Source organism: Pristis pectinata, chromosome 1 (assembly GCF_009764475.1).
Source record: "Pristis pectinata isolate sPriPec2 chromosome 1, sPriPec2.1.pri, whole genome shotgun sequence".
NCBI classification, from domain to species: domain Eukaryota; kingdom Metazoa; phylum Chordata; class Chondrichthyes; order Rhinopristiformes; family Pristidae; genus Pristis; species Pristis pectinata.
The window spans coordinates 46,554,826-46,578,454 of NC_067405.1; the positions used below are offsets into that span (position 1 = coordinate 46,554,826).

Genomic DNA, 23,629 nt, shown 5'->3' on the forward strand with positions numbered 1-23,629 from the left:
ATGATCAATATATTATGTCCCTCCAGCTTAGTACTTCGTGAAAAGTGAAACTGTTCTTGGTTGGTATTTAAAAACACATCTTTTTCAGCTGCCTATGCTTTTCCCTGTGTTAAGCATTAAAAAGGTGTCCTCACATCACAATGCAATGTGGGACTACCAGGCATGATGCTTATATACTTGTAACAACACAGCATATTATGCTGTTACTCTGGAGATTATGGAAAATCTCCCCTAGGGTAGCACTGCATCATGAGTGGTAAAGCTTGCAGCTTAAATAGAACAGTAACCTAATAGTTGAATCTGCCTGAATATATTAGGAGACTTATAGTTTCCTCAGTTCTCACTTGCATCGTGAAATGGGCAAGTTACATTTGTGGCATTCCACTGGAGGTGCAGGGAATGACTAGAGGCTGTTAAGAGTATCCATTTTACCAGTGTAATATAGGTGCATGCCGGAGAGTGACATCAAATATATAAATTACATTCTTTTTAACTTGAAGAAAATTTGCTTTGACGAGAAAATTCTCTTTAAATGGTAGGTTATCAGTACATGAATGGAGCAGTGAAGACCTTTTTATTTAAAGCAAAGATTTCTTCATCTGAGGTTCAACTGCCAACTACTTGCAGCGATGGATGATTACTGTACCTGATTCTAATGATGCACACACAGGAGAATAAGCACTGTTTAGAGTCTAAATGCCACCAGCTGTTCTACAGTTGTAGAGAATTAATTGGATCCAGATTTAAAACTAAAAACCTATACCATATCTGACTCATAATTCAACTAATGACACGCTTCTCTTGCAAGCTAAATTAATATTTTCATGAAAACCAGAAGTGCTTAATGCAAGCCAAAAAGCAGATTAATAAAAATGTCTACTGGATAATGTTTTGCAATACGTCAAGTATCCAAATGAAAATCTGAAAGTTTTGAATTTACAATGGTTAAAGAATGTATGTAAGGCTTCCTAATATGCCTTTTATAATTTGGAGCCTAATATTATTCACACTGTAGGTGATTACAACATAATACATAAATATACACAATATAATGAACTCATAAATTCAGTCCCATCATATTTTCTCAAGCTATTGTATTATGGTTTTACATTGCTATTGCTCTTTGGCAAATACCTGAATGTTAAAAGTTTAAAAATACATATTTTTATACATTTGTATTTTTTCTCACAGTTCAATTGTTGCACTTGGTATCTGAACATTATGCTGCCCATCAGGAAGACAGAGTTTATATTTAGAGAAAAATATGTGCACAGTATGCATGCCAGTGTAAGGCACTATCCGCATCAATAAGAAAACACATGCAGAGCTGTCAGGTTGTAGCAATGACTGACTAATCTCTATAGCAATCACTGTCAATAGCAAAGGTCTGCAGTTTTCCTTGTATAACGTACCTCCGGGCTACAGTGTAAATCCTGAAACCACTCAACTGATTGTAGATCAAAGGACTCTGAATTAAGCTCCAGACTTGCTAAAATTTATGTATAAAATCTAGATAGATGGATAGTTTTTTTGCCAGTTTGTTTCTTCTTGAATTAATCTTCATTGAATAAAGGCACTTTCAGTGTTCCAATTGTTCGTTTTGAATTTTTATTACATGTTTATTAATGAAATCAAAGAAAATTAGGTTACATTTAATGGATAATACACTTCTGTATTTATCTTTCAAAGTGCAAAACGGATGCAAAAATTCTACACTGGTGGAAACTGAAATTCATATAACAGATTGATATGGTTTGTACAGAAATGGTTAACCTGGTTGCTATGACTTGTACGTTTATGTACTCATTCAGACAGGTCATGCTGACAGGTAAGCATTATTTCTGTCCATTCACTTGTATGCTTTGATAAAATGGTGTTGTATGGTTAGCCTTTTCCTGAACTCCTGCAGTTCGTATGGTGAAGGTGCTCCCTTATGTGGAGTGACTGTAGGGGAATGATGATGATACAAGAGGAAATGGTTTGTAGGTTGGTGGCAAACCTGGAGGTAGAGATGCTTCCACACACCTGCTGCCCCTTATCTTTTGATAGAGGTCACAGGTTACGAGGTGCTTGCAAAGAACCATTCTCAAGTTGCTTCTGTATATCCTGCAGATAAATTGCACTGCAGTTGAAGTACATTGGTGGTGAAAGAAGTAGATGTTTATAATGGTGTCAAGTTTCTTGAATGCTGTTGCAGCTGCATCCATCTGGACAAGTGGAGCATATTACATCACATGTGAGGTCCAGATGATGGAGAAACTTTGGAAAGTCAGAGTAGAATGTCAAGTCTGAGCCGTTCTAGCAGCCATGGCATCTATGTGGCAGGTCTGACTGAGTTTCACATCAATATACCGACATTGCAGGATTCAGTAACAATAATGTCACATAGATGCCAATGTCAAGCAAAGCTGGATTAACTCTGTTGGAGATGGTCATTAGTCAGCACCTGTGTAGTGCGAATATTACTTGTCATCTATCAGCCCAAGCCTTCATGTTATGCATGCTGACATGGATTACCTTATCACGAGGGACTGTGCATAGAACCGAACACTCAGCAACAAACCAACCACTATTAACAATGGAATGGAGGGGAAGTTGTCGATGAAGCAGCTATAGCAGTAGAGCCCAGGATGTTACCATGAAGAACTCTTGAAATGAAATCCTGAAGCTGAGATGATTGCCTCCCTTCCTCACCCCCCCCCCCCCCAAACAAATCACAAATATTTTTCTTTGTACCAGGTATCACTGCAGCCACTAAAGGGTGTTTCCACATCTGTAATATCTTCTGTTTTACTTGAACTCCACGGTGCCAAACTTGGTTGAATTCTGCCCTAATGTAAAGGAAGGACACCTCATCTTTGGAACTTGTCTATATTTAAACTAAGCTGTATTGAGAGTTAGAGTCCTGCAGTCCAGCTGGAACTCAGTGAACATGAGTGAGTAACTTGTTAGTGTCAATGCCAATGTAATAACACTGAAGCCAGTTCCTTTTATCACTTTACTGATAATTAAAACTATGCACATAAGGGTGTCAATTGGCTAGGTTGGATTTACACTTTTTTTGTAGACTGTACATGTTTTGACAAAGTTTACACATTGTTCAGTAGGTGTAGATATGCCATCTGTACTGGAATAGCTATAGGCCCAGCCAGTGTTGGAGCACAAATCTTTAAAACTGGAATGTTATTGGGACTACAGTCTTAGCAGTGTCCCATGACCACTGATCTCATGTGCAGTGAATGAAACTGGTCAAATATTTGATTCTGTGAGGATGGGAGTGTTAGGAGGAAGCAAAGGATAATCAAACACTCACCCCCTGGCTGAAGATGGTCAGTATCACTTCAGCTCAATCTTTGACACTCATTCTGTATAGCACCATCAGTGAAGATAAGGGTATTTACGGAGCTGCCCATTAATTACTTATTTGTCTCCTATCATCCTGATTGAATATGCAGAACTGCAGCATTTTGGTCCAATCTATTGATTGTAGGTTTGTTTGGCTTAGTTTGGTATTTGTTTTTTGCTGCATCAGGTTGGCAATCAGTTTCAGGAGATTCAAGTGCAGTTCCTGGTCTGCTGCTCATTGAAATAAGGGTGACCATCTGCCTTGATGAAGCAAGAATGAGGAATATGCTGAGCCATAGTCTTATGTAATACAGTTTTATTGCTGCTGCTGGTTATTTTGATCTGCTAGGCCTGTGTTTAATCCATCCTGCTTAGTATGCTAGTGACTATATTAGACTGGATAGTTTCCTCAGTGTAGCCACAGAACTTGGTCTCCACGAGGATTGTGCGGTGGTCATACTGGCCATTGCTGCCAAACAGAGATGGATCTGTGACTGGTTGGTTGTGTTCAGGGCTGAGATTAAGGTTGTTCTTGTTTGTTGGTCCATTGTAAGTCACAAACTCCACCTGTCAGTGATGGTTTTACTATTACCATGCTTGGAAATGTACACAGAAATGCATTACCCAGGGTATATTCTGAGCATTTGCTATTTGTACTTCCTACACTTGGTGTTCAAATTTGCTGAGGGAGGGCAGTAGGTGATAATTTTAGCAAGTAATCTCCTTGACGCCTTGCTGGGGGTTCTCAAAGTAAATTGAAGCTTTCTGGGGCACTCCTACCCAACTACTATACACCCAACTGATGGATCTGTTCTGCCCTTTGACCAGACTGTGCCCAGGGATGGTGATGGAGAAGACTGAAAACCTCTCTCTTGGGTATGATTCTATATGATTATGTTACAATGATGCTTAATAGGCTGGGTGAGAGCTGTTCCACCTTTGTCACAAGTCCCCACATGTCACAAGCAAAGCCCTTCATAGGCATACACAACCCAATGGACCCTTTGTTGTGCCCAATTTTGGTGCTTCAGTTGTAGCCATGTTGTTAGACCAGGTTTTTCTTTATTGAACTATATAGCAGTTTGATACATCGGAGGGATGACCGGTAAGCCAACTAGGATGATATAAGATATCTTTATTGGTCACATGTACATCGAAACACACAGTGAAATGCATCTTTTGCGTAGGGTGTTCTGAGGGCAGCCCACAAGCATCGCCACGCTTCCGGCACCAACATAGCATGCCCACAACTTCCTAACCTGTACGTCTTTGGAATGAGGGAGGAAACCATAGTACCCGGAGGAAACCCACACAGACACGGGGAGAACGTACAAACTCCTTACAGACAGCAGCCGGAATTGAACCCGGGTCACTGGTGCTGTAAAGCGTTACGCTAACCACTACACTAAGGCCAGACGAGATTGAGAATGGCCAGCTTCCTTCCCTAAAGGATTCTAGTGAATCAACTGGATTTGTGCTTCATGGTCATTTCTAATGATAACATCTTTTTATCCAAAGTTTGTAATCTTAATTATAAACTGAATTCAAATAAAAAAATTATGGGAGGGCTTAAACTCACCAGATTTTACTCCAGTCTGCTGGATCACTATACTCATATATTTGAAAGGCCAAAGCAAAAGCTCTGTGATGCCATTAAATCATTCTTGCTCAAAGCAATATAGTAATGAAGTAGGTAATAAGGAAAAGGTAAGGAAGAAAGACATATTCCTATAATAATCTACACAAATCTTCAGTGAAACAAAATAATGCTATTATTTGAAATATTTTTGTTTGTGTAAGTTATCCAAAAATATGAAGAATTTACTGCAAAACAGGTTCCTGGAACCCATAGATACAAGAAACTACGAATCCTGGAATCTGGAACATTAAACAAACTTGCTGGAGGAACTCTAGGGTTGAGCAGCATCAATGGGAGGAAAGAATTGTCGATGTTTTGGATCAAGACCCTGCATCAGATGTAATATTTCTTCCTTTAGTGAAATCTTGTTAGAAAAACTGAACCATCCAGCTTTTACTAAATTCAACTGTCTCTCAAGTAAAACGTGAGGAAGTACGACTGAAAATAATTTTGTAATCAATGGGGTGCTTGCATAGTGAAACAGGTGTAACATTTTAGTCTAACGTTATGGACTGATCAAGCTTGTGCAGTTTATCCAATTGGATGAGTTCAGTCCCACACACTTGGTCAAACTTCAATCAAAAAAAAATACAATAAGGCCCAGACCTTGATCCATTTCAGATATTTTAAGAATTGTCTTGGTGCATAATGTGCACAAGAGAAGACAAAAAGAATGGAATTTATAGCAACTATAATTAAATTAAGACTAATTTTCAAGATAAAATTAAATCTGATTTCATAACTGGAAGAGTAAATGAACACCATGCAAACTTTACAAGACGCAAATGAATACTTACACAGACATGCATTTGTAGATGCACTACAATAACCTTATGGAATTTCTAATACTTTAAATACCAACTACACTTCCTTGTTACTGCCAACTTAGTTCATTTCAGCAGTATTTCATTTCAATAGCCTGGGGATATAGGTAATGGAACATTACTCACTGTGATAGCCAGATTTCTTCTGCATGGCTGTTACAGGGCAATCTTTATGAGCCAGAAGTAGCTGCTTCAGCTGAGCCACTTCATTTCTCAGCAGGGTGACTTCATTCTAAGGAACAAAGAAAAACTTTCACAAAAAGCATCAGCACTACCTCAGGCATCACAAGAGGGGGGGGGGGTAAGATTTGAATATTCTTGGATTTTTTTTTAAGTAGACAAATGTGGTATCATTCAACTGCAGTCATACTGTAAACAGGTTTGCTTAGTGAAACTTGTGCTAATTTGAAACTAAAAGTTTTGCCTGCACAAACCCATACCAAAGTCAAAGTCAGCTGTATTGCGAAAATCCCACCCATGTTTATCTCAAATTCAGGAGAATTTGAAACAGCCTTCTTAATGAGCTCCTTTGAACAGTGCAGTATTCAGAAAATACATCTTTACACCATACTTCTGCAGCAAGTCTCACACCAACTAATAAACTACCAAAGGTAAATAATTATACAATATATGGCTTTGGCCTGAGTTAAATTACTATTTACTGGGAAAATGTGGGGATGATGAGCATAGCATTGTTGCTCAATGTTGGAACTGATGGTTTTGCTTCATGTCTTATTTATCTGAAATTTAAATTCACTTGTTAGTTTGAATGAATAACTGTAACACAATATATACAAAGAAATAGTAATTTTAACCACCTGAATGACCAATAACAGTGCAATGGAATAGTTAATAGATTAACAGAAAAGTAGTACTTTATTAACCTAAAGTATCCATGAGCTCTTTGCTACCCAAACTTCATTCGGTGGTCCAGTTTTTATCTTTTGAGAACATTAACAGGAATTTTAGAAACATTACAAATTCTGGTTCTACTTTATTACTATCAGTTAGTCCCATTCTCTACTACTGCAATGATTATGTGCATTGCAGGGTGAGTAGAGAATAAGTTGCACTACGAGCATGTGTGTGAAAGCTCTACACTTGTTTGCTCAGCTGCATGTAATGTGGAAATGACTCTCTTTTGCAAAGTAGTAAAAAGACAACCAGTTTTATTTTCTCTAATAAGGAGAGGGAATGATGGCCCAAACGTAATCCAAAACTAAAAGGCAGTGAGCGACTGAGTCATTTGCATTTATATCGGTGCATTTAAAAAAAGCAAAGCCAAGAACACATGTTGGAGTAAAAGTAGAATGTGAACAAAGGAAGAATAAATTCAAACACAAATAATACCAAAGATTCAATGACACTTAACATTTATTAAACAATACGATTGTTCAAGATTAGAGATAATTACAGCTTCAAACATGTATGAATCTGGGATTTGCAATTAAAATATAAAATGGATATAATCAAAAGCCAAGAGATTTTTCTGAGATCATATCTGCTACTGTCCCTATCATACAACTTCATAAAACGGCCAGTGCAACACAAACCATTAAGTGCTTCATTGTAACATTGTCCGAAGAGAGCCTTCCATACTTATTAGACATACAGTTTAGAATAATGTAAAAGCAATGATACTTAATTATAACCTACTGCACCGATCATCTGTGCTTGAATGTCAGCTGAGGAATTATAAAAGAACCGCAAGATTGATTAATGGGTTCATACAAAGTACAGTTTAATTATTTTTTTGACATTCAATTTTCAGTAAAAGACATAATGGGTGGCATGCTTAACGGCATTGCTTCTGGCTAAGATACAAAGGAGAACTGAGAAGTTAATGCATTTTCCAAAATCCATTAATATCAGTTCAAGTGGAGCCTACAAGTCTCCACATAAAGAGAGCTCACACCAAACAATTTGTTCAACATTTGAAACTAAAATCATACTGTTATTAAGGCTTGTATCAATTCTCTGTTCAATAAATTGGCTTTTCAAAGCAACATGCCAGTGGAGAAATGCAGAAAAAAATTCACAATACAAGTTGGATAATATAGTTAGCTCGTTAATTCCAGTAATAGAAACATATGTTATACCCTACCTGTAGTTGTATGTTTGTTGAACTGAGATCCTCTGCCTTCTTTTCAAGAGATTGAACCCACACCTTTCTCTTCTGTCTGCACCTTGAAGCAGCTGCTCGGTTACGCTCTAAAAATTTCCGCCTCTTCTCGTCTGGGTCTTCATTCATTGCTCGCCGCCTTCTACCACCACTGCTCTGAATCTGATGTGTAGGCTGGACTGGGGAGCCCTATAATGAAAGCACCATTCAATCAGCTTACTGTAAAATCAATGTTTTTGAAAATCAGAGCTCTTTAAATATTTTCCAACTTCTTCATTCTTATTATTTAATTGAGAATCTACTTCTCAATATTAGTTTTCCAGCTGAGCTTGCAGAAAAGATATCGATGGGTAAAATAATTAAAAGAACACGTAGCTTAGAACAGGAAGGAAAACCCAAGACTGCTAGAAATCTGAAAAATTCAGAAAATTCATTTTTCTTCACTTAAGGAGCTGCTTTGTTGTAGCATTTTATTTTATTCCATTGCTTGTAATGTTGTAAAAATTACTTCACTGACATCTATAAATCTGTTCATAAATAAGAAATATCAGCACGAGGAACAGTATCACCAAGGTCCCTCTAATGACTTAATTGGTAACTTTATGTAGAATTGAGCCATAAAAACCAGATAGGGCCCTTGATAAAATGAACATATTTATTTCTTAAAGTGCAAAGGCCGTGGATAGCATAAACTTTTAACATTTGTATTTTAGACAGTTAATATTTAACAAGTTGTCATCAGTTTGATTCCAAATAGGTGCTGAGTTATGATTTTATATGGATGCATGGTGGAGTGTGTTTTGCCTCAGTATTCCTGACTGAAAATGAAAAGGATGGGAGAAAATTAGTCAAGTTCCTGCTTCCAAGATTATTGTCAGTAACCCCAGTGAAAAATACATTGGTGTAGATGTTGGATGAGAAAGTATCAATCTGTTGGAATGTGACCCTAAGTGAACAGCCCACTGGCAGTTACTGCTGGAACAAAGTTGGATGGGTCAGTAAGAGTTCCTGTCATCACTGGTAGTCTACACAGCAGATATGATGATAGATAACTGAAAATCAGCTAGCAATAACATTTTCAAATATAACGTTCTTCCCTGTACTCGTGATTTAACTTTGATCTCCACTGTCAACTGTTGTCTCCTTGCCTAGATCAGTGCCAAAATCATGTTTCCTAACTCTCTCAAATTTTCAACATTCTTACATTTACATTTGATAACACAGGGTAACTTCGTTATAACAAAGGTGTCTGGGACAATTTTAACACTTGTTTTATAAGCTGCCATGTTATGTGAAAGTAACATGATCTAATTTCTGCCTTGGGGGACATGATAATATCCATGGCATATCCAAACCTCTTGTATAACAAGGTGTATTAAATCAAGTTTGCACTATACTTAAACAAATTCAGTATATACCGTTCTATCCAAATGGTTTTATTTTGAAGTCCATCACAAGAATTCATTTGCTTCTACTTTCCAATTATTTTCATTTGCACTAGATGGCACTCTGCTGTGTATTGGAACATAATTCATTGTTGCAGGGAAAGGAAAAACAAAATTCTATAACATTTTCTGTTTTGGACTGTAATAGTCCTCTTGATCCTTCAGTGGATTCAGTTCAAAATACCCCTATGCTAAATAGCTATCTTTTGCACAATGGCAGACAAGGCAAATATATGTAAGATAAGGTCTTTATTAGTCACATGTACATTGAAACACACAGTGAAATACATCTTTTGCATAGTGATTTTGGGGGGCAGCCCGCAAGTGTCGCCACACTTCCAGCGCCAACATAGCATGCCCATAACTTCCTAACCTGTATGTCTTTGGAATGTGGTAACTTTAACTTTTATTTCTTAAATTAACAAGTAATTAGACTGATAATTGAAGCTGGTGTGAACTCAGTGTTGTAATAAGTATGTCTAATTAACAAGTATTAGCAATATTAGTTAATGCTATTTAAGTGAAAAATATTTGTCCTATGATGCTTAAAAATATGATGTAAGCAGATTTCAATTAGATTCATGCAAGCATATAGAATTTTTAAAGAAATAAAGGGACAGAAACTTAGCAAGTTCAGATACTTTAATCTTAGACAATGGGAATATGCTGAATAAAGCCATGCAAAAAAGAATTAACAATCATTCAATTAGAAGCAGAAATGTAAAAGCATAAACTTACACAAGTTATTGACTTATAAGTATTTAAAAGATTGCCATGGGAGTAGAATGATTAGGATCCAAAGGGGATCATCTTGTGAAGGCAGCGTGCTTGGCTAAGGTATAAACAATTATGAGATATCAGGATCTGACTTCGAGAGAGAAAAGAATGCAGGTGAACCCTCTCTGCATCCACCCTGAATACCTCCCAGTGCTCTGATGATTTCCCTTCAGGAGCTATTTCCTATCCACTTTTGCTTTATAAAACTGTCCTTTCCACAATTGAAAACCTTGAGCATCTTGATATATTTATTACAACACTGAGTTCACACCAGCTCCAAGTAGAGCAATCCTATCAGTCTAAATACCCCTCATCTTATTCCTCTGTAGCCCAGCAATCTCTTCTCTCTCACATGCCCACCAACTTCCCCTTTTCATTCTTTTGCCACTTGTCAACGAGGGGCAATTTACAATGGCTAATTAACATATCAGCAGTTGGGATATGTGAGAAAACCAGATTTACCATAGATATATCTAATGTTATATAGTACTAATGATCCTCACCACCAAAAAGCCCTCCCACTGACAGCCCTTCCCAACTGGCCAATTTAGTCTAATTTCTTTACATAAAACTTGTGTCTGCCAGTTACTAATTCCATTATTCCTACACCCTCTTAAACCACAGGAGTGAGAGACAACATTGCTCTCAACCTCATGAATGCAATGAATTTATTGGTATTGGTTTATTATTGTCACTTGTACCGAGTAATTTGACATTAGCAAAACCTAGGGGATGGGCTCATCTAGCTGATGACATCTTTCGCACATGTTCCTGTCGAGGTGGCACAAGATATACAACTAGCTGAGCATGCCCTGCCATGCATCTTTTATCAGGTAACTAATAACAATGAGCAGAAATCAACATCACCATCAGCTCCCTCCTTGTGCTCACACCACATCATATAAGACAGTGATAGTAAACCTGATTCTGGTTTTATCTATCTTCTCAGCAAAAGCCTAATGAGCTGAATAGCATCTTTGTGTGTTGTAATATTTTATAATTAGGCTATTGTAAAATATTACACCTGTTGTATAAGGAAGCTCCAAGTTGTGGGTTATAAAATTCAGTATGACTCAAGGAATGTAAATTTAAGTTATGAGAAGATGCTAAAGAAATTGTGATCTTTTTAGCAAAAGGTTCAAGGGAGGCAATTCAAAATTATAGCAGGTTTGCAGGAGAAATGGGGGAGAGAATCAGGAGCTAGTGTGTATAAATGCAAGTTAATTACTAATACAGTAATCAGAGGTTAAGAGACATTTTATATATAAGGATTTTAATAAAACTGGTTTTGGGAGATAGAACATCCGATCAGCAAAATCCAGAATACCTTTTAAAAGGAACTGGATAATGGAAAAAATGAAGTGCACAAATGAAGGAAAGGTAATAGTTCCAAGTACATTCCACTTTCAGTAGGTCACAATGAGAGTGATTGAGCAATTACCTCCTTCTCTGCTTCAAAAAAAAATCTATTGTTTCATTTTCTTGCACAATGCTTTCCTTTTCAGCATCTTAGGGATAAGAAGGGAGATTTCTTAATTTACCTGGGGAACAGGATTTAATCTTTTCTGGATGTAGGTCATAAAATTTTTTAATGAGGCATATATACCATAATAAAAAAAACCAAGACCCATCTCTCTTCTCATTATCTTCTTCCTTTCCACAATCCACTTTCACCCACCCCACCCAAACCTACCACTACTCAGTCATCCATAGAAAAATCACATTAGCTTTCTGCAATCCATGAAATTTCAACAGTAAAAGTTGATGGCGCTCTAAATAAAAAGGGCTTTGAACTTTGTTGGATTCTGTCCTAGAATGTTGAAAAGTGTTAGAGAGGAGCACTTGTAGCTGCTCTGACCAAAACTTTCAAAATATCTTTGAATATAGAAATTATGGAGAAAGACTAGGTGGTTATGCATATAATAGATTTTTTAAAGAATGTTAATGGATAAATGAAATAACTTTAATTAGACTCCAGAGTCCATTATATGGGTGAAATTTATTCTCAAAATGACATTGGTCAACGAAATTACGGTGCATTTGTAAGGCATGTTCCATTGGCAAATCTATTAAGAGATGTCTGAAGAAAAAAAGGTTACGGCTGTGAATTTTTTTCAGAAGTTATTTTATAATATGAGGCATAGAAGGATTGTTGCTAAAATTAGAGTTCCAATACTAAAATGAAAACCAATGCGTGGATTGGATGTTGGCTAAATGACACTGAGTGTAGCAGTAAACCGAATGTTATTTGGAATGGACAGTAATGAACTTTCCATATAGTTAATCTCCTGTTGTGATGCACATAGGGAGAGAAGATGAAATGTCGTGTTCAGGTAAAGTGACATTAGAAGCCAAAGGATAAATGGAGCAGAACATCAGATGTAATTTAGATTCCAGCTGTAGTATTTCCATTGTAAATGTGTACAATGGAACTTGCTGATTGTAATAGAAATTCACCTCATACTAGTCATGATGTTATGGTTTGATTGGGTAGGTGGATTGTGAGGGCAAGGGTTGGGGGAAGAGGTGGCATGGGAAAGTAATTACAACATGACAAATTTACATTGTTTCTACCTTTAACAGAAATTGCCAATGAAAAATACTGTTATTATTTCCAGACTTCAGTGTGAGGCATAATGACATTTGCAAATGCTACAAATGTTACAAGTATGATTAACTGAAGACTTTAACAAGTTCAGGAAAATGCAGACAAATGGATTGGGAAGACTGATGTAAGATAAAATTTAGCTGCTGAGCTTCATCATCTGCTGTGTAGCAAAACTAGTAGGACGCTTGCAAATTTCTACAGATGTACGGTGGACAGCATTCTGACTGGTTGCATCACCGCCTGGTATGGAGGCACCAATGCGCAGGATTGAAAGAGGCTGCAGAGGGTTGCAGACTCAGCCAGCTCCAACACAGGCACAACCCTCCCCGCCATCTTCAAGAGGCGATGCCTCAACCCTCACCATCTGGCAAATGCCCTCTTCACGTTACTACCAATGGGGAGGGGGTACAGGAGCTGAAGACCCACGTTCAACGTTTCAGGAAGAAGCTTCTTCCCCTCCGCCATCAGATTTCTCAACGGTCCATGAACCCATGAACACTACCTCGTTATTCCTCTTTTGCACTATTTATTTATTTTTGTAACTCATAGTAATTTTTATGTCTTTGTGTTTTGCACTGCACTGCTGCTGCTGCAAAACAACAAATTTCATGACATATGTCAGTGATAATAAACCTGATTCTGAATTCACCACCAGTTATAGATATGTCTGATTTTCTTTTCTAATTCTTCACTGGGTGAGAAACAAAGGACTGCAGATGCTGGAATCTGGATGAAAAAAACACTGATGCTGGAGGAACTCAGCAGGCCAGGCAGCATCCGTGGAGAAAAGCAGGCAGTCAACATTTCAGGTCAGGACCCTCCTTCAGAACTGAAGATAGGAAAAGGGGAAGCCCAATATATAGGAGGGAAAAGCAGAGCAGTAATAGGTGGGCAAAAGAGGGGAGGCGGGGTGGGTCATCTGAAATTTCTATTTTTTACGATCCTGACAATTGAAAGTCTTATCAGAAATTCAATGGGAAAATGAGCTGATGCTTCTCAGAAGGAAGAACAAGAACATATGCAAACTAAATAGTAAAACTTTAAATGGAGCAGAAGAGCACAAAGTGAAGGAGTTGGACGCATCAGTCTTTAAGTTGGAGGAAAAGCTGATGAAGTTTTGAGATGCTCACAGATGACAAACTAGTTAAATTATATAAATGTTAAAAACAAAATTTTCCTAAACAATAAAGGTATTTAGTTACTTTCTAATGTTCATGTTAATTAAAAGAACATAGCTTTACACAATATTTTGCTGGCTAAGAGACTTGCCATTTAGTGAAAAACATCAGTCTAGTCCTGTGAATATGAAAAGACGGTAAAATGAGGGCTCCTTCTCTTCAGCCCTCATAATCAACCATCCACTTAGCGCCACAATTATCACCACCATCACGATGCCCCATCCCTAAGATCTTAACAAGAGTGTTAAAAGGACCAATTCGTTGTATGCACTTTTGTGCCAAACTAATTAAAGAGGGGTGAGATTAAAAAAACCTGAACGTTTCAATGAAATAGGTATACAACAAATTCTCCAATGGAGGGCAATAATCAGAAAGGACAATAGAATTATGGAATCTTGAAACAAAGCAGTAGTACCAAAAATCAAGGGAGTTAAAATGAAAAACACGATGATGCTGGAGGAACTCAGCAGGCCAGGCAGCATCCGTGGAGAAAAGCAGGCAGTCAACATTTCGGTCAGGACCCTTCTTCAGGACTGAAGATAGGAAAAGGGGAAGCTCAATATATGGGGGTGGGGGGGGAGGTGGGGAAGAAACAGAGCAGTGATAGGTGGACAAAAGAGGGGAGGCGGGGTGGGCACAGGGTGGTGATAGGTAGATGCAGGTAAGAGATAGTGATAGGCAGGTGCGGGGGAGGAGGGGAGAGCAGATCCACCAGGGAATGGGTCAAAGGTAAGAACAGTCAAGGGAGTTATGATGAAACTGTAGAGTGCTTTGTCGGATCACATTTTAGGTACAGCATCCTTTACTATTCACTGAAACATTCTAGCTGGCGGCAGTGCTGAAAAGAGCCATGAACATACCCCTAGCATCAAAAGTCTGAGTGCTATAGAAACACTGGAGAAACTGCTGATCTACCTTGAAAGTTAGCTTATGAATGGTAGTGAACAGAAAAGTAAATTTGGAAAATGTCTTTAACATAATTATGAATAGTTATGGGTACACAAGTAAATGAAAGAATTATCAAGAATTAGTGTTCACACAAAGAATAAAAACTCAAAATCAATCCCTCAAAGGGCATGAAAGGTTTAAAATAAACACCTTAGAATTCTTAAGAAGCTTATGAATGTTACCATGGCAGGACTTGTAGAGACATTCTGAATGAAAAAGCCAAGAAAGGCCAAGTATTCTCCTTCATTTATGATTAACGTCCTTTGCAAAAGAATTTAATATGCTTCTAAAAGTGAAAGTAGTCTTAACTGCAGTGCAATTAGCCTTGTTCCAGTGGAGTTAATAAAATGTGATAAAAATGTCAAAACTGTCAAGATACATGTCTAAAACATTATTTTTGATGGACATAAATGCAGCTTTTTTGGTTGATATTCAGAATTACAAAAAATTCAGCAAGGCAGAATCTCACATTATTTTAGGTTCATTATTGTTAAGTTGAAATGCATCTTACATACCACTGGTTGAGTAGTAGACGTTGCAGCCTGCTGAAGTGACTGTGAATGAGTTTCCTTTGTCTGGATCCTCACAGTTCCACTTGTTTGGCCAATGGCATTGTTACCATTAGTAACCTGAGGAAGCTGTTGCGTTAAAGCTGCCTTCAGTCGCTGCAAAAAAACAAACCAGCAGTTTCACTGGTATACCAAAATATATCAGTTAAGATTCAAGAGAATATACAAATACATGAAATCTGTATCTGTAGATACACTGGGCAGACTCATAAATGTAAACTGAAAGTACAAACTGTTTAAGTTCCTTATATAGTATGACAGATAGTTTTTGCGATACTAAGAGTATCTCTTTGCAAACTGAAATGTGCTTTCTTAAAAAAATCTACTCAAAATGGAATCTGAAAATTTCTATGCAGCAATCAGGCTGGTCCATTATTGCTGTTCCATTAAAATTAGTTTGGGTGGTGTGTAGTGCGGGGGGGGGGGGGGAAGAGGAAGAGGGAGAAGCATTGGGTTAGACTGCTCATCTCCTCTCCTCTCCCAAACTAGCATTGACAGTGGTCAGAAAGTCCAATATGTTCACTCCATTTGGATGAATATGAATTCTGTGATGACAAATGTCATCAGAAATGGTTGGGGCAAATATGTGAACACAAGTTGATGATTCGGCCCCTTCAGCCTATTCCACCATTCAATGAAATCATGGCTGATATATACCCAAATCTATTTTGCTCCTTATGCCTTAATAAACTTAGTTGATTAAAAGCTATCAAATTTTAAATTTAAAAATATTTATCAATTAATGTCACTAGCTGAAATGTTCCACACTTCTACCATGCAATTCACATCAGGGTTTCTAATTTCTCATCCTGAAAGGCCTCTACATTTTTAGACCACGATCCCCTGTCCTAGATTCCCCAACAAGTGGAAATAGTTTCCCTCTATCCTGTTTATTCCAATTAATATCTTGAAAACTTTGCTCAATTATCCCTTAGATGTTTAAATTGCATGGGATACAACCTAGTCTGTGTAATCTGTCTTTGTAATTTAACTATTGATGTTATCACTCATGTGTGTTAACACTGCACTCCTTTCAAAATCTGGTGCAGAGAATTACATAAAGTACCATCGAGCAAGGACTGCGTAAGTGTGGCTCAACTTGTATTTCCTTTTATTCTAGCCCTCTAGGCAAAACACAGTATTTGTTAGCCCCCTTCATTTTTGTTGTAGGTGCCCGTGACATTTTAATGATCTATGTACATGGAACCCTAAATCTCTACATTTCCACTATTTACAGCAATTTCAAGATTTTGAAACTACATGGTTCTATCCTCCTTAGTTCCAATGCAATGCCTTCATTACTGCCTGCAATGAAATTTGTATACCACATTTTTGCCTGTTTACTTAATCTATTAACATCTCATTGTAAATCAATGTTTTCTCTTACATAGTTAACAATATAGCCTTCCTTTATGTTATTAGCATATTTGGATACAAGGCTAACATGTCATCATATAAATTATGTTCAAACATAGTGAATAATTGAGGTTCCAATACAAACGTGGAAAATTAATAGTGAAAACCTGCCTACTTTAGTATCTGTTCAATATCCAACCTCCCTATCTCCCACTTTCCAGTCAAGTCAATAATTCACCTTCCAGGTTTAGCTAATAGTCTCTTATGAGAGACTTTACTGAATGCCTCCACATATGTAAAATTCAGAGCCATTTCCTGTCCACTACTTAGTCACCTCTTCAAAGGATTCAATCAAGTTTGCCAGGCGCGAGTACCTTTTACAAATCCAGGCTGGCTTTCTCTGACCAGTTTTCAGGTGTTCAGTCACTCCGTCCTTAATTATAGACTTCAGTAGGTATCAGACAATAGGTGTTAAGTTAATTGGTCTGTAATTCCCCGGTATCCCTTTTTCACAGTTCTAAAACAGCAGGGTGAAATATGCAACTTCTAGTCTAAAGTAAATGTTCCTGAATCAAGGGACCTTGTGGGGAAGATGAAAGTGTTAAATTAGCTATTTATGCTGCATCCTTTATTTTTCACAAGAGTATAAATTTCATAAAGGTCCAAACTGATTTTTTTTTCAGTTTAATTGCAGCCCATGAAAGGTTAAGAAATTGTTTTCTGAAGGGCGTTAGCATTTTTATTTTACAAATCTTCAAAAGTAAGATGCTGACTCTTTAAGCACCTGAACAAAATGATCCCTTCTCCAATTTGAAGTCCAAAAAGCAGTAAATTGGCATGTATAATAGGGTAGAAAATTGAATGAAATTGTCCAACCTTATCAGGGTGGTTTTCCATATTATGCCCATTTTAAAGTTTTCTTAAGAAAATCAAATGTTTTCCAAAAAGTTCTTGAATATCCAATTGGATATCTTCATTTGCCAATACCTTTACTGTGACACTCGTTTTAATTTTGGGTGCCAATAAAAATATTTTCACAGCATTCAACAATTGAAATGGGCATAAAGCAGTTTTTTTAAACAGAGTAAACACCATATTAACCTTCCACTTCCCCAAATGGCTGCACATCATGCCGTATTCCTCAGGCAGAAGGGAAAAAGTCTAAACTATTTACCTTTATGACCACTGCCAATGTCACTTCTTGATAGGGCCACAAGTGATACAATTTTAGCAGAGAAAAGTAGTTAATTCAACCTAACTATGATTGACAAACCTGAATGACCATATTTATGGTCTTCAAATACTATTACAAGTTAGCATTAACCCAACATCCAAATAACTCTCGTGTTCATTGTAATGTAAATATAGCACTGTCTGCCATTTTTCTGACTTTTTTTAACAAGTACAATAATTAATCAGCATTTCAGATAAAATCCCTTTTCCTTTCCAATTCAGGTATTTACTATTTACACAAGTAACATTTTATAAAATAATATATTCTTGCTCAATGAGTATTTTGTATATTCAATGTGCCTGAGTTAAAACAATGAGCTTCAACTTCAAGACAGCGTTCTTGAAATTAATTTGCAGGCTTTAAAATAAATTGAATAAATAAATAAAAGGAAAACTTTTGTGAAAATATCTTCAATCACTTAAGTAAATTAGGTAACAGAAAGATTTGAAAATGGGAGCTGTGGTTTATTTCTACATTACTAGGGATTGATAGAACATTTTTAATATTACAAGTCCTTAAGGATTTTATTTTTTATGATGAATAGTTAAGTTGAATACAAGATATTTTAAAGGATTCTGTTCATGCACTAAAAACCATGCCACACAAGGAAATAGAAAATTATCATGAGATTGTCTCAATATTTAACAGGATATTATAAAAATGAAAATTCATATTCAAAGACAGCAATTTTATTTTTAAACATTAATTTAGGATTAACATAAACATTTCAACTTTAAACTGGTGATGAATGGCAATAAAATATTTTCTAAGAGAATGCTTGGTGTTACATTAGAAATGAAAGTTTTCTTCAGGCACAAGCTTCAAGTTTATAGCATGGGGAAAGTGACTAGTAAACGTGCTCTGTGCAAAAGCAAAACATTAAAAATTAAATCTATCACTGGGATGTACAGTGTTCAAATGACTGGGTGAACATTAGCAATGCCAAGCAAAAGAATATTTTAAATTTGTTTCAGTAAATGTTCTGACTGAATATGTCAAAAACAAAATTCACGATATTGGTAATTATTAAGAAACTAGAATGGAGATCACAATATATGTTGCAAATCAAGTATCAGCAATAAAGCCTGCTTTATCAACTAAATTGAATTTAAGAACATAAGCAATAGGAGAAGGAGTATGCCTGCAGGCCTCTCGAGCCTGCTCCACATCTTGGCTGATCCAATCTTAATCTCAGTGTCTGTTTTCCACTCTCTCCCCCAACCCCTTGATTTCCTGTGGCTTAAATATTTTAATCCCTGCCTTCAATATATCCAGTGACTGCATTTCAGCTCTCTGGAGCAGTGGATTTCGAAGACTCATAACCCTCTGAAAGAAGAAATTTTTCTTCATCTCTATCTCTTATTCTGAAACTATGCCTCCAAGTTCTAGATAACTCCACTAAAGAAACATTCTCTCAGCATCCATCTTATCAATTCCCTTCAGAAATATATGTTTCAAATAAAATTCTTCCAAATTCCATCGAGTTCAGGCTCAATCTTTCTTATGTCAACACTTCCATCATAGAAATCAACCTAGTAAACCTTCTCTGCGCTGCCTCGAAAGCAAGCACATCCTTTCTTAAATATGGAGACCAAAACTGTATTCAGTACTCCATGTGTGGTCTCACTAATGCTCTGTAAAGTTGCATCTGAATTGTCCTACTTTTATATTCCATGCCCCGCCGAATAAAGAACAACATTCCGTTTACCTTCCTAATTGCTTGCTGCACCCAAATGCTAATCTTTAGTGTTTTATATACCAAGACCCTCAGATCCTTTTGTACTGCAACACTTTGTAGTCTCACTGTTTAAATAATAACTTGATTTTTCATTCATCCTTTCATAGTGGATAACCTCACATTTACTTATAGTATACCAACTTCCTGCAACTCACTTAACCTATCTATGTCCCTTTGCAGACTCTTTGAATCCTGTCACAACTTGCTAACTTATCTATCCTTGCAATACCAGCAAATTTAGCTGCACTACACTCAGTCCCTTCATCCTAATCATTAACATAGATTATTAATAGTTGAAGCCCTGGCAGTCATTCCTGGAGCATTCCACTGATTACTGTTTGCCAATATGAAGACCCATTTATCCCTCTCCTGCTTTCTGTTAATTAGGCACTCCCTTATCCATGCAAATGTATTTCACCCAACTCAGCATTCTTATCATGTTCTGTAACCTTTTATGTGGCACTTCATCAAATGCCTTCTAGAAATCCATGTATGCTATATCTATTGGTTCTCCTTTATTTACCCCATTTTTTACATCTTTAAAGAATAGCAAATCTGTCAAACATGACTTCCCTTTCTTAAAACCACATTAACTGCTTAATTTTATTTTATAATTTCTATATGTCCTACTACTACCTTCTTAATAATAGATTCCATAATTTTCTAAATGTGCCCGCCTTTCTTAAATAAATACATCTGCTGTTCAAGTTAAGATACCTTTGGAAGCACTTTACAAGTAAATTGAAAAGTAAGCATGCAATCTTACCTTAAGTAATAAAGTCCACAGTACTTGCCTATCCATAAATACAATACTTTTGCCAACAAATTAGAAGATGCGAAAAATAAGAAATTAAAATTATTTAAACACTGTATGCTGATTTGGTTTTAATTACCTTTAATTCTAAAGACAAATTATTAATTATTTATTCATACTATTAGAATGGGAAAATTCTACAATTGAAAAGCAATAAACTCTAGTTGCTATAAATCTGAAATTAAAAACGAATGTTGGAAATATTGAGCAATTCAGGCAGCATTTATGGAAAGAGAAACAAAGTTATTGTTTCAGGTTTTTGCATAAAGTGACTTATTTGATGGTATTATAACAAATTTGCAAAATTTTTGCTGATAAAATTTAGAATTATAACATTAGTGGCCAATTCTACAAATAAGAGCAAAGATATTAAAATTACTTGGTCTTTCTAGCAAAAGTCAAAGTTGGCAGTCCAGAGCAATCAGAATCTGTAACATAATTCATCTGCATGACACCTGTTTTAGTTCCATGAATGAGGCCATGTATATTTTTGAATTTACATAAGGTATTGGCCTGTTATATTAACTCTTTTTCTCTCTCCACGGATGCTGCCTGACCTTCTGAATGTTTTGAAGCATTCTTTGTTCTTATTGAGAAAATTCTGCATTGCACATAAAACTGATCTGAACCATGAAACTGGTAAAGTCTATTCAGATGAATTGTTGACAGCTAATATAGCTATCACGTAGATGAAACATGCTTTAACAGATCCTGATTGTAACAGAGCACCAATTTGGATTGTTCTTTCTACAGCAACGCAGTGATTTGTAAAGTCTTTGACCTTATTGCAGAGATGGCCACGAGTTTAATTTTAATATCTGAGTTTCATCAGCAAATTATTGTTACACAAGATTGTTAAGCAGCCATCAAAGCAGTCACTTTATGCTTTACATAACAGTCAGTTACTTATATTCATAATTGCAATATGGTTCTGTTCTTCATGGCAGTCCAATGTCAGCTCTCGCTGAAGCAGCAATCATTACATCTGATAACAGTCTTCGGTAAGCTTCACTGCACAATGGCTGTATTAGCTGTCAACTGTTCATCTGAATAGATTTTACCAATTTCACAGTATTCGTTAATTTCATGGATCAAATCAGATTTATATGCAACACAGGATTTCCCCATTCTGATAATATGAACAACCAATCAAGAATTTTGTCATTAGAATAAAAGGTAGTCAAAATTGAATCAGCATACAGCTTTTCATTTAATAATAGCTGTGATATTTCGTTAGAAAGAATTTCAGCTTGTGAAATTTATCCTGACATGCAGCACAAATTGAAAGTAAAAATAAAAATGATTCTGAGTTGTTCATTTCATTAATCTTTTACATGTTATTTATAAAAAAAATCCTCATTAATCAAGGATATATTTCACCTTCTTTCCTTATGTCACTTAACATATGTAGTCCATGTACTGTGTGGTATGCAGACATCAATGCAACTAAGCTTTAAAAGATGCATGCAAAACCACAAGAACTTTTCTCAGCAATGGAAGACAAAATGTCTAGAAAGTAATACTGCCAATGAATGAATATATCAATATGTTTGACAATTAATTAATATTAAATTATTTTTCACTGCAGAAATAATGTGCAAACCTGCTAAACAACAATAGCATACAGAATGCCAACAATGAATATGGTATCCATTCGACATTGTGCGCAAATTTCTTTTCTAATGATTTCAAAGAAAAAGCAGGAGCAGTGTACAACCAGCAGTTGATTCATGTAAGAGCCTGTTTTGCACTAGTGGTGGTGATTAATTTTACAGCTGCTTTGTTTTATCACTGGGTAAATGCAATTGCATAATTAACTTTACATTCTAAATGCAAAAATCTAAATAATTTTGTTTAAATTCTCATTCACGTAAACTGTCGTCAATGATGTCGGATGGTCAGATTTGTAATCTTCTTACTATCCTCTGCCACCCTCAATGGCTACATTTATTCATATTTGTTCATTTGTGAAGTACAATTCCTAAAGGAACTGAAGGCTGTAAAAGGAATACAAGGATATCTCTGTGAACACCTGCTAACACTCACTAATACTTTACTGTCATACCACTGTACATTTTTGACAGCAGCAATATCATGTGCCCTCTCCCAACGGATTATAAAAAATCATTCTACAATTACAGATTTGAATAATGGAAAATGAAATTCATAAAAATGCTATAACTTGTTAAAATTTTTATTTTCCTGTCAAATTATTTATAGTACAATACAATTTCTAAATATTTGTACAGGTGAAATATTGATTACTTTGATATTAATATTTTACTGGCTCAACCAAATGAATTATTTTTTAAAAAACTTTCATACAGTACAAAAAGAAAAGTAATGTGCATAATTGACTCTGAGAAATCCTATAATTATCTCCACTGCCAAAAATTGTTGACTTGTTTCCCTTAGTATTTAATTCTGAACTTGAAATAGTCATCCAGGTAGATTAGAAAGCAAAACAAGTATCCTTTGGGGGGATAAAGGGTTACCTGCAACATTTTGTAACAATTAATACAAGGCAAGTAGATTTCTGTGTGGAAACAACTTTAAATTTGCTATTAGTTACTGATTTCAATAATTAAAATAAAACAAAAGCCATGATCTTTTGTCATTATTGTTAATAATCATTGTCATAAACCAAAATTTAAGATTACAATAATGTTTTATTAAGACTATTTATAAATCATAATGGACCTACAGAATAATTATTTTGCAATTGTATAAATGTTCTCATTTCGGATTACGTGGATCAAAAGATTTTTAAAACTATACAGGAAAAATAGCTCAATAATTATACTGCAATGACTGACATTATGCATCTTTGCAGCCAAAACAACAATGTAAGCAAAATATAAAATTTTGATGATTTTTCACACTATCCTGTTTCATTTATGTATATTTTTTATTAGTAGTGTCCTAATTAAAAGGAATAGTAGTCACTAAATTACGAGGAAGTGAAACACACATTGTATTTATCTGCTTGTCAAAACATAACTAATGAGAAAGCAGGCCAAAGGAAATAGTTC

General features: G+C 36.0%; 1 protein-coding gene across 6 annotated transcripts in view; it reads right to left on the minus strand.

The window, feature by feature from the left end:
- Positions 1-23,629, minus strand: part of atf2 (activating transcription factor 2) — a 101,945-nt gene that overhangs the window by 4,170 nt on the left and 74,146 nt on the right. For 5 of the 6 annotated variants that reach the window (XM_052024422.1, XM_052024413.1, XM_052024428.1 and 2 more), the window contains 3 exons: positions 15,402-15,551; positions 7,913-8,119; positions 5,935-6,040 (listed from right to left, as the gene is read on the minus strand). In XM_052024422.1, the coding sequence (XP_051880382.1) occupies positions 5,935-6,040; positions 7,913-8,119; positions 15,402-15,551 (463 nt within the window). Of the gene's footprint in view, positions 1-5,926; positions 6,041-7,912; positions 8,120-15,401; positions 15,552-23,629 lie in introns of those variants that run through there. The other variant, XM_052024453.1, reaches the window with a different exon arrangement.